This window comes from Pungitius pungitius, chromosome 11, assembly GCF_949316345.1.
Source record: "Pungitius pungitius chromosome 11, fPunPun2.1, whole genome shotgun sequence".
In the NCBI taxonomy this organism is placed as follows: Eukaryota; Metazoa; Chordata; class Actinopteri; order Perciformes; family Gasterosteidae; genus Pungitius; species Pungitius pungitius.
In genome coordinates, this window is record NC_084910.1 from 17,339,343 (window position 1) to 17,353,549 (window position 14,207).

General features: G+C 45.7%; 1 protein-coding gene across 3 annotated transcripts in view; it reads left to right on the forward strand.

The window, feature by feature from the left end:
- Positions 1 to 13,856, forward strand: part of LOC119198035 (gamma-aminobutyric acid type B receptor subunit 1-like) — a 46,495-nt gene extending 32,639 nt beyond the window's left edge. For all 3 annotated transcript variants that reach the window (XM_037454854.2, XM_037454856.2, XM_037454855.2), the window contains 9 exons: positions 895 to 1,045; positions 4,628 to 4,760; positions 6,130 to 6,246; positions 7,513 to 7,623; positions 8,798 to 8,891; positions 9,880 to 10,007; positions 11,957 to 12,085; positions 12,715 to 12,858; positions 13,544 to 13,856. In XM_037454854.2, coding sequence (XP_037310751.2) covers positions 895 to 1,045; positions 4,628 to 4,760; positions 6,130 to 6,246; positions 7,513 to 7,623; positions 8,798 to 8,891; positions 9,880 to 10,007; positions 11,957 to 12,085; positions 12,715 to 12,858; positions 13,544 to 13,828 — 1,292 coding nt within the window. In that variant the 3' untranslated portion in view covers positions 13,829 to 13,856. The remainder of the gene's footprint in view (positions 1 to 894; positions 1,046 to 4,627; positions 4,761 to 6,129; positions 6,247 to 7,512; positions 7,624 to 8,797; positions 8,892 to 9,879; positions 10,008 to 11,956; positions 12,086 to 12,714; positions 12,859 to 13,543) is intronic.
- The last annotated feature ends 351 nt before the right edge of the window (positions 13,857 to 14,207 follow it).

Sequence of the window (14,207 nt, forward strand, 5' to 3'; positions counted from 1 at the left end):
CAGGTGGAGGCTGTTAAGGGGTAAGATGAGGCCCATCTGCCCCTCTCTGAACTGTCCTCACTGAGGAATCCTCTGGGTTTGGAGCTACATGAGCATGAATAATTGTGTAGTTTGTGTAACCGTGCACACTTGTACATTGCACATGAAGTTGGCTGTTTGTTTTACTTCTCTGTGCTTCGGCATTATCAATATTTGATGGAGTTCTCGCACTGATCCGTAGGCTGTATACATGTGTATACTGCATGCAGTTTCGGAAAAAGGATGTAAATAATTTTCTTTTCAGTACAGATTGCAATTCATATAGAATTACATATAAATACGGACAAACAAGCAGAAAATGGCTGCTTTCAATTTTAAAGTTGTTTATTATCTAATCATTATTATTGGTGAATCAATATTCAAGTAGTCCTTTCAAAAATGTCCTTGGTCGAGGTGGAGCCACGTTTCCACCAACTGCTTTGTTTACTTCAGACTTCAGTCCGTCACGATGCATCGTGCCTTTAAAACAGTTGGTTTCGTGCCACAACACAAACGCACACAAATTGTACTTAAGAACAACTGTAGATGCTCAAAGTCACGTTTTTATTTGATGCATTAAAGCCACTCACCACGTGCACATTGTGTGCTCTTGCTGATTAAAGTTTTGTTTGCTTCGCCGCCACAATAATCAGGCAAATTAAAATACGGCTTAAAGAGCCGTTGATTGCCGGGTACAACGTGTACGAAAGTCAAATGAAATACACGTTGTTTGAATAAAGGGGTAACGACATTCACAGCGGTGCATTTGGGTGTTTTCCATTTTTTTTTAAATACAGAAAAAACTTTTTTAGATGATATTTAACCATAAAAAGGCCAGAGGAAACCATTGCTTCGCGTCCCTCTCCCTCCTTCCAGGCGCCGGGCCCCCCGCCGACCGGACCGTGGTCATCGAAGTGTACCGCTTTCTGTCCCAGAAGCTGTTTGCAGCCGTGTCCGTCTTCGCCGGCCTCGGCATCCTGTTCGGCATCGTCTGCCTCACCTTCAACATCTACAACGGCAACGTCCGGTGAGTTTGTGAGCCGTCGGCGTTTTTCTAAAATGTAAAAATGTGTCGCCTTTTTTGCTTTTAAATGATGAGAAATTGGTTATTTTGGGGCATATGGAATGTCCTCTGGGCAAAAGAAGACATTTAAAAACACCATCTCGTGCTCATAAGTGTTTTTCATCATTTTGTGATTCTCCATCATAAAAAATGATTGTAGAGTTTTTGTAGAGATCCAGGAAATCATCAGCAGATGGATTGAAAGTGAAAATAACCGTAGAAGCAGCCCTTTATTTAGCAGCATCTTGTCATCCTGTTTTTGTTTTTTTGCTTTTCCGCTTCATGTTTGTCCTTGAGAGATAATCGTGACAATAAATAAAGTAAAAAAAAAAAAAAAAAGGCCCCCGTTTTTTTAAAAACGATGAAAGTAATGCGGGTCTCAGAGGTTAAAGACACCGTTTTGTTAGATGAAGGTCACCTGCATGAGATAAAGTGGATGGAAACGACCTCCTGTAACAACACCCGCCACTCTGTGCGGCTCGCACTCCACGTGAGAAAAATAATTCACCAGAGATCCTTCCCTCTGTTGGGGAAAGAAACGGCACCGCTGCTTCTCCAGTGTAAGGACGATGACGAAGTTGTTGTGGGGGGGGGGGCGGCTTTGCTCAATCTAGCAGCTGGTGGTGTTGTCCCAGTTTAAGCGCCGCCGCAGTCCAAATGCAAATAGCCTTCTTTAAAGAAACGCCTTTTGATGGTGGATTTTATAAGCCTAATACATGTGTGTGTGTGTGAACCCGCTGCAGCACGTCTCCGGTGTCTTTTTAACGTGGTGTATTTATGTTTGACCCGGGTCGAAGTGATTTTTAAAGTCCTCTTAAATCCAGCAGCTTATCGGGAGTTTTCTTAAAGCTAGTGAGGTTTCTTCCTTCGGGGATCTTTGGCTGGCTGCGGTAACAGTCGGGCCTTCTTCCAGCTCCGATTATATTTCAAACACAGTTTCACCGAAGGCTGATCTCGGCGGCCGGACCCACTACGAGTCACATCGAATCATGTTAATTCGCTGAGCTTCGCTGACAAAATGAGTTTTGCCACCCGACTGTTAGGAGACAAAAAATACAAAACTGCTTTTAAATGCAAAGAAAATATCAATGATCGCACTCTCAAAGAAGCAATCCTTTTAAAATCTTTTTTAAATTAGTGTATCTTCAGGTTCGTGGAATATCGCTTCCCAGGACCCGCGGTCTCTCGGGTGGGGGGGGGAGAGGGGGGGGGGGGGGGGGTGTCTTGCTGCCCCGTTGGCGGCTGCCACTGTGCTGCAGGCGCAGCGTTTTAACCCTGCGGTGAAAAAGTGTTGTTACCCTTTTTTTAGAATTGCAAGGTTTTAAAGGGGGAAGGGGTCGCTCTCGGTGACGATCCTACAGAGAATTCCCATCTGAATCTGTCGCTCCCGTCTGCTTCGGAGGGCTTTTATAATAGCTGCGGCTCATTATGGGGCTGCCCGGTCCGCAGATGTAATGTTTTTATTATAGTGATTACCCACACACCTTCATTTTCTAAAAACACGAGCGTGCACTAACTGCTCCGAGGCACATTGAACACCCAGATGATGGACGATGTGGAGCATTTAGCAGCTGAAATGACATTGATATTGATGATATTTTCATCAAGAGTTGGTGGAGAGCAAAGAGTGAATAGTTGACTAACATTCACAAGGTATAAACACACAAACCTGATGATGATTGCTATGGTTGAAATGCACTCACTGTAAGCCACTTTGCATAAAAGCATCAGCCAAATGACAAGTAAATTACATGTCTCTTATGTGTGATTTAGCAAACGTCCGCTTCTGAAAAGTGAAGCCGATTTGTGCCTTAAACTGTCCTTCTTTCTAATGGCCAGCAGGGGGCGACTCCTCTGGAGTGAAGAAAACAATGTAAACACAAGTATATTGTCTATTATTGTATTCTATATGGTATATTATTGTATATTGTCTTAATCACAGGTGTCGATCACCAGTGGGTGACGTCCCCCCGACTAAATTCAATACAATGTTCATGGTAAACAACGTATTGATCACAAGTGGTACAATGTCGCCGCTGTATTAAAGACCTGTTTCCACTTCCTAAAAGTATGAGAAAATAAATCACTTATTTGGGAGATTGAATGACTGTCGTTACGTCTGCTTGGGGACGTGATCTTCTGATGTGTGAAGCCGTAGTCAAGTTGTAGCACAGAATATCTTCCTGTGATCTAAAAGATCAACAGCAAACACCCGATTTCGGTCCCTTAAAACCACACAAGAACTTATTTTTATCCAAACTCTTCCTCAATAATTCAGTGAGGCGTGCACATGAAAGAGACATGTTTTTTTTTTTTTTTCCTTCTGATAGTTGCCTTGATTTAAAGCAAGCTGTGCTGAACATAACATAAAGATAAAAACAGAAGGGAGCAGCACTCCGCAGCAGAAAGTCACACTGAGCATCACGTATTCATGCTCCGAAACTGCATTAGAGGTGTTTTCCTCAGAAGGTATGAAGGGCTGGATTGGGGCCTGTGTGTGTGTGGGGGGGGCGTACGATAGATAACGCAGCGCGACCTCGGGGTAGTTTAAATAGCTGGACGGTAACATCTGGAGCAGTAAAATGTAACATACACAGCAGTAAAGCGAATGCAAAAAACCTCATACGTGAAACACTGACCAGAAACATTGTACCCGAACGAGTTCATTTGCCAACATCTTGAATTCGAACACTTCTCGTCACAGGACGTATTCTCACTTTAATGGGAAACAACTCAATGCTTCGTTCTCCTTTTTAAGCTCCTGTCTGAACCTCCACACGGAGCAAAGCGTACATGATTACCACGGCCGCGTTTAAAAAAAATCATCTGCTGTCAAAGATGCCGGCAGAGACATTTGGATCAGGAGCTTAAGACACAATAAATGAATCCGTGCGGCCTTTCGAAAAGTCACTGGTTATGTCCTTTTTAAAACTACCCGCTTCACACAAATGCAGAAGTACGTAAGTTTTTCTCCTGGGCAATGCTTTTAGATCTCTTGGATGATCTACAAGCCGTTTGTTTGTTTTCTGTCGCCACCAAAAGGTTTCTGAGTGAAACGTTGAACACCCATTAGACTGACGTGTTGAAGCAAAATGTGAGGAAGAATTCTGGAGCTGTTTCACCACCACAGTTGTTTTCAAAATTCATTTTCCCCAGGTGTGTGCAGATAACCCATTTCCCTTTGTGCATTGCATTGTGGGAGTATGGTTACCATTAACCGCTTCATGAAAAATCCAGTCAAATTGTCACTTCCAGTTCAGGTTGTTTTTAAATGTTTTTTTTACAAATTTCAACAATTTCCTTTTTATTCGCGTAAACCTCTGATGGGACAAACTGTTCCTTTGGCCTATAATCGCGTAGCTCTCGATGCTAATCAGGCTACTGGCCGACAATCACACAGGGAAAGGAGCTCCCCAGGGAATTTTGACCTTTTTTAGGCCTAATTACCTGCAGATTCACCAAAGCGGGAATCGCAATCGCCAGTGTTTTCCTCTCGGTGTGTGTGTGTGTGTGTGTTCATTTTGGTTCTCGTGTGTGATTCCTCAGCTACATCCAGAACTCTCAGCCCTACCTGAACAACATGACGGCCGTGGGCTGCATGATGGCGCTGGCCGCCGTGTTCCCGCTGGGGATCGACGGCCACCACGTCCACAGGTCTCAGTTCCCCGTCGTCTGCCAGGTGAGCAGCAGACCGTTTGGATTTCATCCGTGTGACGCTGAAACACGTCATTTTAGCTCAGAGGCGGAGTACAAGAAATGGGATTTAGATCCGTTATGTTTTCAGGCACTTACGTTAAACAAAACGAATTAATAATAGGTTTTATTTGTATTGTTGATAGCAGGTTATAAGTGTCTCTGTATTTAAACAGATTAAAGGGGTATTTGCATGTTTTTTAATGAGCTGCCGCTAAACAGCTTATTAGAAAACTAATGTTGGCACAGCACTTTTCACCGGTAAATGTTTGTTAGGCTGCTCGCTCAACAAGCTGATTAATAAGCCAAACGAGAGGAGCAGGAAAGCCGATCTGGTTCGTCTCTCGTGTCGGTGGAATATCTACTTGATAAAACCTGCGATGTTACTGATTTAAATCTTCAAAAGACACCAGCCTTCTTTTAATTGTTGATATCACATACGATGCCACATTTACTTCCTCTGAGACTGGTTTTGGTATTCCGTGGCACAGACATGGTTTGACGGGTGCCAGAATAGCACAGACGACGGGATCACTAATGAGGAGTGGGACTCCTTCCTCTGTCACCGCGTCGAGTCTTTCTGTCGCCAGGCGAGAGGGAGATTTCCATTTCTGTCGTGTCTCTTCTCTTTGTCCCTGTCCAGCTATTCCCTCTCATGGTCATGCCTCTATCGCACTCTGCCCCTGACCTTCTCCTCTGGATAGGTTTTATGTATCTTTCTGCTCCTCTTCATTTCATTAAACACATTAATATTATATTGTAGATCTACCTACAAATCCATCCATCTACCTCCCCACCTACCTATCAATCTACCTACCTATTTACCTCCCCACCTACCTATCAATCTACCTACCTATTTACCTCCCTACCTACCTATCGATCTACCTACTAATCTATTTACCTACTAATCTATTTACCTACCTACCTATCGATCTACCCAACTGTCTACCTACCTACCTATCTACCTATACACGCACTCCCACCTCCTGTACATCCTTTTTTATCTTATCATGTGATCTATATTTTTATTCAGAGTGAGCTTGGCACAGTACAGAGATCATGCAGCTTTATCGTGAATCATCAAGGAAACAAAACGTAAAGGAGGAATACTGCATAAACATGTGTTTGCATATTTGACTAATGTTATGGAAAATTATATAACCAACGATAATTCGTTTCATAATTGCTAGATTGATTTACTTTTAATGTAAAAATTAATCTTAAACTATTTAAATTAAATTGTGTATATGAATATATACATATTTATAGTTAAATTGTGCCACTTACTAGACATACACCCTTGACTCAATGATGCATAAAGCACTGATTAAAAACTCTCCTCTCCCCACTTCCAGTTCCGCCTGTGGCTCCTCGGCCTCGGCTTCAGCCTGGCGTACGGAAGCATGTTCACCAAGATCTGGTGGGTCCACACCCTCTTCACAAAGAAGGACGAAAAGAAGGAGAAGAAGAAGGTATGGAGGGAGAGTGAGGAGGGAGGGAGCCAGCCATAAGCCTCTCAGCGGTCTCGGGAGAGAAGGGAGCGGCTGGGGGGGGCGGAGGCCCGGGCCGCCCGGCGTGTGTGGCTCCGGCTGATAAAAAAAAAAAAAAAAAGTTCTAAACTTCGCAGGCTTCCTTGTGAAATAAGCTTCTAAGACACCAGCTCGACGTCATTCACTGCCGCAAAGGTTGTAGCCAGAGAGCAGGGATCAGTGTGTTGGACACATGCTTCACACGTGTGTGTGTAACGCACACCGCAAAAGCACATGCGTCTACACACATGCAACATTTGTGCATGTGTGTGTGTGTGTGTGTGTGTGTGTGTGTGTGTGTGTGAGAGCCTCCTCTTGAAGATAGTGCGTCCTGGTGCCGGCAAGATACTGCAAGTTGGTGATGTCTTGTGGGAATTTCTAAGACCTAATCAGGAGAATATAAGATTAAGCCATTTCTGGAATATTTATGAATATGGATGAGTATTAAAGTTCCATGCAGAAATCCAACCTTCGGGAGGGTTTATTATTTGAGCCAAAGCACAACGAATCAGGGTGACTTTCAACTCTCTTCACGTCCACAGAAGGGCAATTTTCCAGAGAGCTCTGCATTAGTATTTAAAGAAACTTTCAGGAATTGAGGGGAGAATGAGCGCTTTTCAAATCATTTTTCATGCAACTCAAGTGAAGAGGCGCCCAGGACTGTGTAATGTGTTTTCGTCTTTATTTTATTTTCTCAGTTTCAGTCATTGCACGCTTGAACGGCCGTTAGCAAGTTGGAGTTAGAGAGGGGAGGGAGCACAGTGGGACAGCTCATTTCGGGGACTTGTTTTTCGGTTACGGCTGCATTGCTTCCATTATGGGTTAAGTTAAGAATGATAGAGTTTAAATCAGCTGGCCAAGGAAACTGTCCACACAGAAAGCAGTGTGATCTCACTGTGTATAAATGACAATTTCAGGTGGCAGCCCAAATAATGCTGCTGCTGCTGCGTCGCCACGCACACACACACACGCACGCACACACACTCTCCTCCTGCTCCTAAAATATACTTGGACACTGACGCTTGTTCACACACACAGAGACACACATCCAGAAAGGCAATTCGCGCCCAGTCATCCAGAAATCACAAGGACGCCTGTCGAGTTATTTGTCCTGGTTGTTTGTCTTTGTTAGAGGACGGGCTGGTGATGCCCTTGGATAGTGATGACTGTTGTGCGTGTGTGTGTGTGTGTGTGCGTTGTCTTTCGCAGCAACACTTGGAGCCGTGGAAACTCTACGCAACAGTTGGGGTGCTGCTGGCCATCGACTTCCTGTCACTCATGATCTGGCAGATCGTGGATCCTCTGCACATCACGGTGGAGGTAAGACGGATGACATCATTCGCGTGTCATCGCCCCCGTGTGCGCGGACCGCGTCGCCGCCGCCGCCGTCGCGGGTCGGTAACGCGGCAATGAGACGCCGCGATTGTTAAATCAGAAAAAAATAAATAAAAAATGTTCCTTTCATTTTGATGTATGTTACACTCAAAGAGCACAATGTAGAATAAGAATGGAGGTCAAATAGCGCAGCCGAACAGCGGCACCACAGCAGAGACGTTTAGTGACCGGAATAATTTAATATATTTGTTTGTTTGACAGTGTAAACGCTTTCAGCGCTGTTAAAAGTACCTTGTGGCATTTATTGTAAACAGAAATCAGCATTCATAGAGCAGCCAAACAAACATGGTACAGTTCCTGCCTCATGAAACATTTATTGTCAAAACGTTTGACTTCATTGAACCGGCTTTATTACGTTCAGCACATACGACTGTCGAATGGCTCCGTGATGCATTTTAGTCTCTTTGAAAGCTCATTGTTTTGGTTTCACAGCACGTTCTCCGTCTAGTTCATTTCGAGCTGCTCTCATCGACCTGCATGTCGTCGCCGTTGGGACAGAAAACGTTGGTTCCTATTAAATAAAACATCTGTACCAACATCCGCTGGTCGAAATCAACTCCATTTGAGCTTAATTTTGATCAAAATAAAATAGTACAAGTATCTGTGACATACATAAAGACATAAAAGAAACGTTGAAGATGCAAAGTTCAGTTTCTATGGAGCGGTTTTGGAGCTTTCAGTCTAAATGCAACAATTTGCATTTAAAAGAAGAATAAATCATTTTTTTAAAAGCTCCTAAAGATCAACTGTAGACTCCCCGCCAAGCCCCAAAGGGTAGACTGAAAAGGTTATTTTGAAAGTTGAAAATTTGGCAACTACAAACTAAGACATATTCCTCTGCTGGTGGAGACCAAACCGGAGTTAAACCTGTGTAAAGCACACATTTATGTATAGTCTACACAAGTTTGCATCATCATTTTGGGGGGTTTTGTTTGATGCCAATTTGAATTGAGTGATCTATACCCGACGTAAGGGATCAAACGCGTGGGGACACCGGGGCTTGTGCTGCTTTCTCATCGTTTCTAATTGTCTTCCTCTTCCCTCCTACCTCTTCTTCACCCTTCCGTTTTTTCCCCTCCTCTGTCTCCCGCGCGAGTAGAAGTTCACTAAGGAGGCCCCTAAAGAAGATCTGGATGTCCTGATTCAGCCGTTGCTGGAGCACTGCAGCTCCGAGAAGATGAACACGTGGCTCGGTATCCGTCCTCTCTCTCTCTCTGTCTCTTTTTTTTTTACCCTCTCGTTTCTCAATCTGTCGCTTTATCACTCTTTGCCCTGCTCTGGTTTTGAATAATCTTTGTCACTCACATTGGGCATATGCAGACACATATGCGCGCACGCACGCACACACACACACACACACACACACACACACACACACACACACACACACACACGTCACCACCATTCACTCTGAATTAAACAGGCCTGGTATCATAGCCTCTCTTCCCCCCCCCCCCACCTCCTACGTTTGATTCCTCTCTCTCCCTGTCTGTCTGTGTCTCTTAGCGTTGCAGCTCGAATGAAAGTATAATGGTGGTGAAATTCAAATAATGTGGGTCACAAACTGGGCCATTGCCCCATAGCATTTCCTCCCTCAGAGGAGAAAAGATGGCGCTTTAATATCAAGCGGTATAAATGCACAATGGACAGGCTGAAGAAGTGTCGAACTCACTCGGTCACAGAGGCTCTTTTCTCCTCTGCTTCTTTCTTTCTCTCCTTCGCTTATATCTTATTTTTTCCCCCGGTCATTCTAACTGCCTTTTAGAACATTAAACCGTGTGGCACTTTATTTTCAATTGCATTGCGAGTTTTCGGTCTTCTTTGATGCCTTCTTCTTACAAGAGCCCAACAGGTGTGAAGATTGGGGTAGCTAAGATTATTATGCTCACCCTCGGTTAAGATTATACCGTAACTCGTTTGATCCAACGCAAGTAACTGGGTTAAAAATACTGGGAAGAATGGGGTCAAATGTTTAGCAAAGCAAAGAAAAGTAATTTATATAAATTACATATATTTTCAGGGACCCATTATTCAGCTTTCTTTTGTTCTTTTGTCCTCCATTTTTCCACACAATACTGTGTATTAGGTTCTCCCTTCTCTAAATGACCGCCTTACTCACGTCGTACTCTATCACCACCTGTCCCTGCCCCCCCCCCCAACACCCCCCCTCTCTTTCTGTAGGGGTGGTTTATGGCTACAAGGGTCTGCTGCTGCTGCTGGGAATATTTCTGGCTTACGAGACAAAGTCTGTCTCCACCGAAAAGATCAACGACCACCGGGCCGTGGGGATGGCTATTTACAACGTCGCTGTGAGTAAAAAAAAAAAAAGAAGAAGAAGAAATGGCACCATCACGCCTCAATTCCTGTTCCTGGGTGCTGCTGTTTGCTAACAGCATAGCATGCTGAATGCCTTTAAAGTGGCAATAAATAGGATTTATATTGCCTCGCAGTACATAATGGCTGTAGTATATCTTTGGGGGTGGGGGTAATCTATGCCGGGGTCTCCTTGACATTTCTTTGACTGGTGCTCAGCTTTTAGAAGCCACTTTGCGGCTCATTTCGCAGCGAAACGGCCACCCGACCGCTGCGTGCCGAGACATTTGGGCTGCAGCAGCAGCAGCGTCGCCGCTCGGTCCTCGGCGGGCGGCTCTTTGCGGCTCCGGGTGGGTTGTTTGTAAAAGTTAACGGAGATTCATAGATAACTTAATGCACCCCCGAGGCCGGCTGTGCACTTTCCTTGTTTGAGTATAACTGGCTGAAAGTGACGGGGGAGACGTTAAACTGAAATGCTTCCTATGCAGCTATAATTAAGTGTTATTTTTTTTTTAGCTGCAATATCAAGGTTTCTGGATTCCCTTTTTTGTATCTTCAGAAATCGTACAACAAAAAGTCCACTGTGGGCACAGCTGAATAATCATTCCTTTCAAAAGGACCTTTGGGATGTGCCGTGACGGATTTATGATCTGGTACGAAATGGAGAAAAGTACACGGTTGGTATGATGATCGGTGGGAGCAACATGAGACCCAGAAACAGGCTTGTGAATAAATTAAGTGTTCGAAGCTTTTCCACAAGTTCACCATGAGATTTTGATTCTTTGAAAAGCAGATCCCCGGACGCGTGTCCGTCCAAGTGATGACGCCGGCAGCACCGGCTGCTGTCTGCCGTGAATCATGCATTTTGATTGCTTATGTGGCCCGTGGTGAAACAAACAATCATATCCCAGGTCTCCTTTTATAAAAATGAAAATGTGTGCCCAATGGGACTCCGTAGTGGAGTAAACGCTAAATAAAATCAATAAGATGCCAAAGCCGTCGTCACTGTGCTGCAATCTCCTGCAACCCATTGCAAAACACATATACATGTATATGTGTTTTTGTATACATATATACTGTAAGATACAATATAATATATTATTTATGTCAGGGATCAGGAGAATTCATTGCTAAATGTATATTGGACACATTTAGCCGCTTCAAGTCCAGTGGTCAAATCCAGCCGTCTGTCATAAACATTTTCTTCGTCACAGCAGGTGAATCGTTTTGAGCTGGAGGCTCTCTGCACCGGAATGGCTGCCATTATGTTCACTTCAGGCAAACACCCGCGGCCGTTCCCCGACACTCGTGACACGGTGAAAGTTTCTAATTGATGTCACGTGTCGGAGAAAAGTGTTTTCTGTCACTTTAACCGGCTGTTTCTGCTTCGATCGAACGGCAGAAACATTTCCTTTTTATTTACACTTTCCATGGACATTGGTCAGCTCTGACTTTGTTAGTTATTGAATGCGTTGACCCCGTGTCCTCTGTCAAGGGAGAGGATTTATCATTGATCTATCATTCATGGTCGTGTGTGACGGCATTCAATGCGGCCCGCGCGCTCATTTCATCGCGCGGTTCCGTAATGCGAGCCCTGTTATTATTTCATGTTCTGATATACATATTTCAGTTTTTATGACGGTGTCAATAGTTAATGGTGTCTGTGAAGAGACCCCCTTTGTCTCCGCTGAGCCGTGAGCTCCAGGCCCTGATGAGATGACAATGTGGTGATTGTCAGCGCGCTGTTGCCACTTCAGTCATGACTTTTTAATGCTGTTTTCACATGGGAGCCCTCAGCGGAATGATAAACAGATGCCTAATGCTTTTATGGATGTGATTTTCCTCCCTTCTCATTCTCCACCTCGCTCGCCTCTTGCTTCTCCCCGTCGCCCTTCGTCTTCTCGCCTCTTAAAAACCCGTTTTTCATTTTTTTTTCCTCCTGCAGGTGCTGTGTCTGATCACGGCTCCGGTGACCATGATCCTGTCGTCGCAGCAGGACGCCTCCTTCGCCTTTGCCGCCCTGGCGGCCGTCTTCTCGGCCTACATCACCCTGGTGGTGCTCTTCGTACCCAAGGTGCCCCCCCCGAACTCGTCACTCGACGACCTCTTAAAAAAGCGCGCTTGTTTTTTCGCAGTAAAGTCAAAGGTCGAAGCGCAACTTTAGCTCCGATGTTACTTGTGTGATTCTGGAGTGCGGCGCGACATCGGTGTCGGGCTTCTTTAAAGGATCGAACCTTTTTAATCTGTTTTAATTTCAACAAAAGCGGCGTCGAGATGTGTAGCTGCTTAAAACATTTGCTGTTGGGGAAAGAAAATCTTCTGGCACCAAACAGAGTGAGACACGATAAGTGTCTGGCAGCGGCTGCAGGGATTTGTTTGGAATAAATAGAAGGAGCGCCGCTGCAGAATGTGCACGCAGAGGGGAGAAAGAGTGCCACCTACAGATGTTCAAACTACATGAAAACCAAAATCCAAGAAAAAAAAAACAGACCCGACAGCATCCTCCCCACTGTTTGGTCGTCGGGCTGTTTTTTCTTCTTCTTCTTCTTTTTCTCGAGCACAGCAGCGAGCGCGGAGCCCCTGACGCTTTTTGCCAAAATAAGCGTCTAAGAGTGTCAAAGCGTAAGAAGCGAAATGTCCTCCTGAGGGCTGCGCGTCCCTCACTGACTCCCTGTGCCCCTCCCTGTGCCCCCCCCCCCCTAGATGCGGCGCCTCATCACGCGCGGCGAGTGGCAGTCGGAGCAGCAGGACACCCTGAAGACCGGCTCGTCCACCAACAACAACGACGAGGAGAAGTCCCGGCAGCTGGAGAGGGAGAACAGGGAGCTGCAGAAGATCATCCAGGAGGTGAGAACATCGCGTTCACATTGTGTCGCCGTTTAACCCGCCGTGTCCAGAGGCCAGACGTATAATTATAGACATCAAGTCATTGCAATCAATTGGCTCTGTGAATGCTATGAAGATGCTAAAGGAGTCTAATTATGGGTTACGTGTTGCACCTCTACTGCAATCTCGAATGAAATTCATGTGCATTTATCATAAGTGTGTATGTTTGATGGTACAGATATTGCAGAAAATAACACACAGTGTTGTGACTTACAAGTAGAGACATGCACACACGGACCTGTGCAATCATTACTTTATGTATTGCTTTTTATATTTTGGAGGTTTTCCTTTGATTTGCTTCAGACAGACGTGTCGCGAAAGCTTCCCCCTTTTTTAATTCAATAACGTCATGGAGGAGCTGCTCCGTGACTTCATCATATGGAAGTGAAACGGATTGGAAATGTTTTAGCGTGTGAGGTCACTTAGCCTCAATAGATTGTGGAGTCATAGATCCTCGCATTTTAAGCCTTGAATTGGTAAAGAGTTTGCTATTTTAGCTGCAGTAATTAATAGCGATCCATTAGTGCTACGAACGCTAACTGAGTGAGGGGGGGAGAGGGGGGGGGGGCTACGTGTGACCTCTACAACCACCTCTCTCTCTCTCTCTCTCTCTCCCTCTCTCCCCCTCCTCTCCTCGTGCTTTCAGAAAGAGGAGAGGGTATCGGCGCTCCGCAGCCAGCTGGCCGAGCGCCAGGCCCTGCGCAACCGCCGCCAGCCGTCCTCGGGCCAGAACCAGAACCACGGCGCCCCGCCGCCCTCCATCCAGCCGGATCCCAAGTCTCTGCTGCCCCCGCCGGGCTACCCCAACCCCACCGCGGACAATCACCCCCTGCCGCCCTCCTTCTCCAACTCCTCCAGCCTCTACCCGGCCGACAGCAAGATGAGCCGCAACCACTGTCACAACAGCCAGATCCCGCTGCTGTACAAATAGAGAGGCGGGGCATGGGGTCGGGGGGGGGGGGGGGGGGGTCGCTCAATGCACACTCCCAGGGGGACACCAAACACAATGAGACACTGTGACCTTCAAGCACAAATATGTACGCGGGAGTGCTTTTACACCTGGGGGTGAGGGTGGAGAGGTCGATCTCGTGGTCACCCCCCCCCCCCCCCTCCCCTCCCCCTCCCGTTCATTGGTTGTCTCGCTCCCGTTGTGGAGACACCGAGTGGAGGGAACGTTCGTGTTTGTGTCTTTGCTATATAGTCTCTCTCTCTCTCTCTCTCTCTCTCTCGTTTGTTGACTAAAGCACATGCAGTAGTGGTTTATATTGTTGTGTAATATCGGATCTGTTTCGTCATGGAGTTGTTGTTAA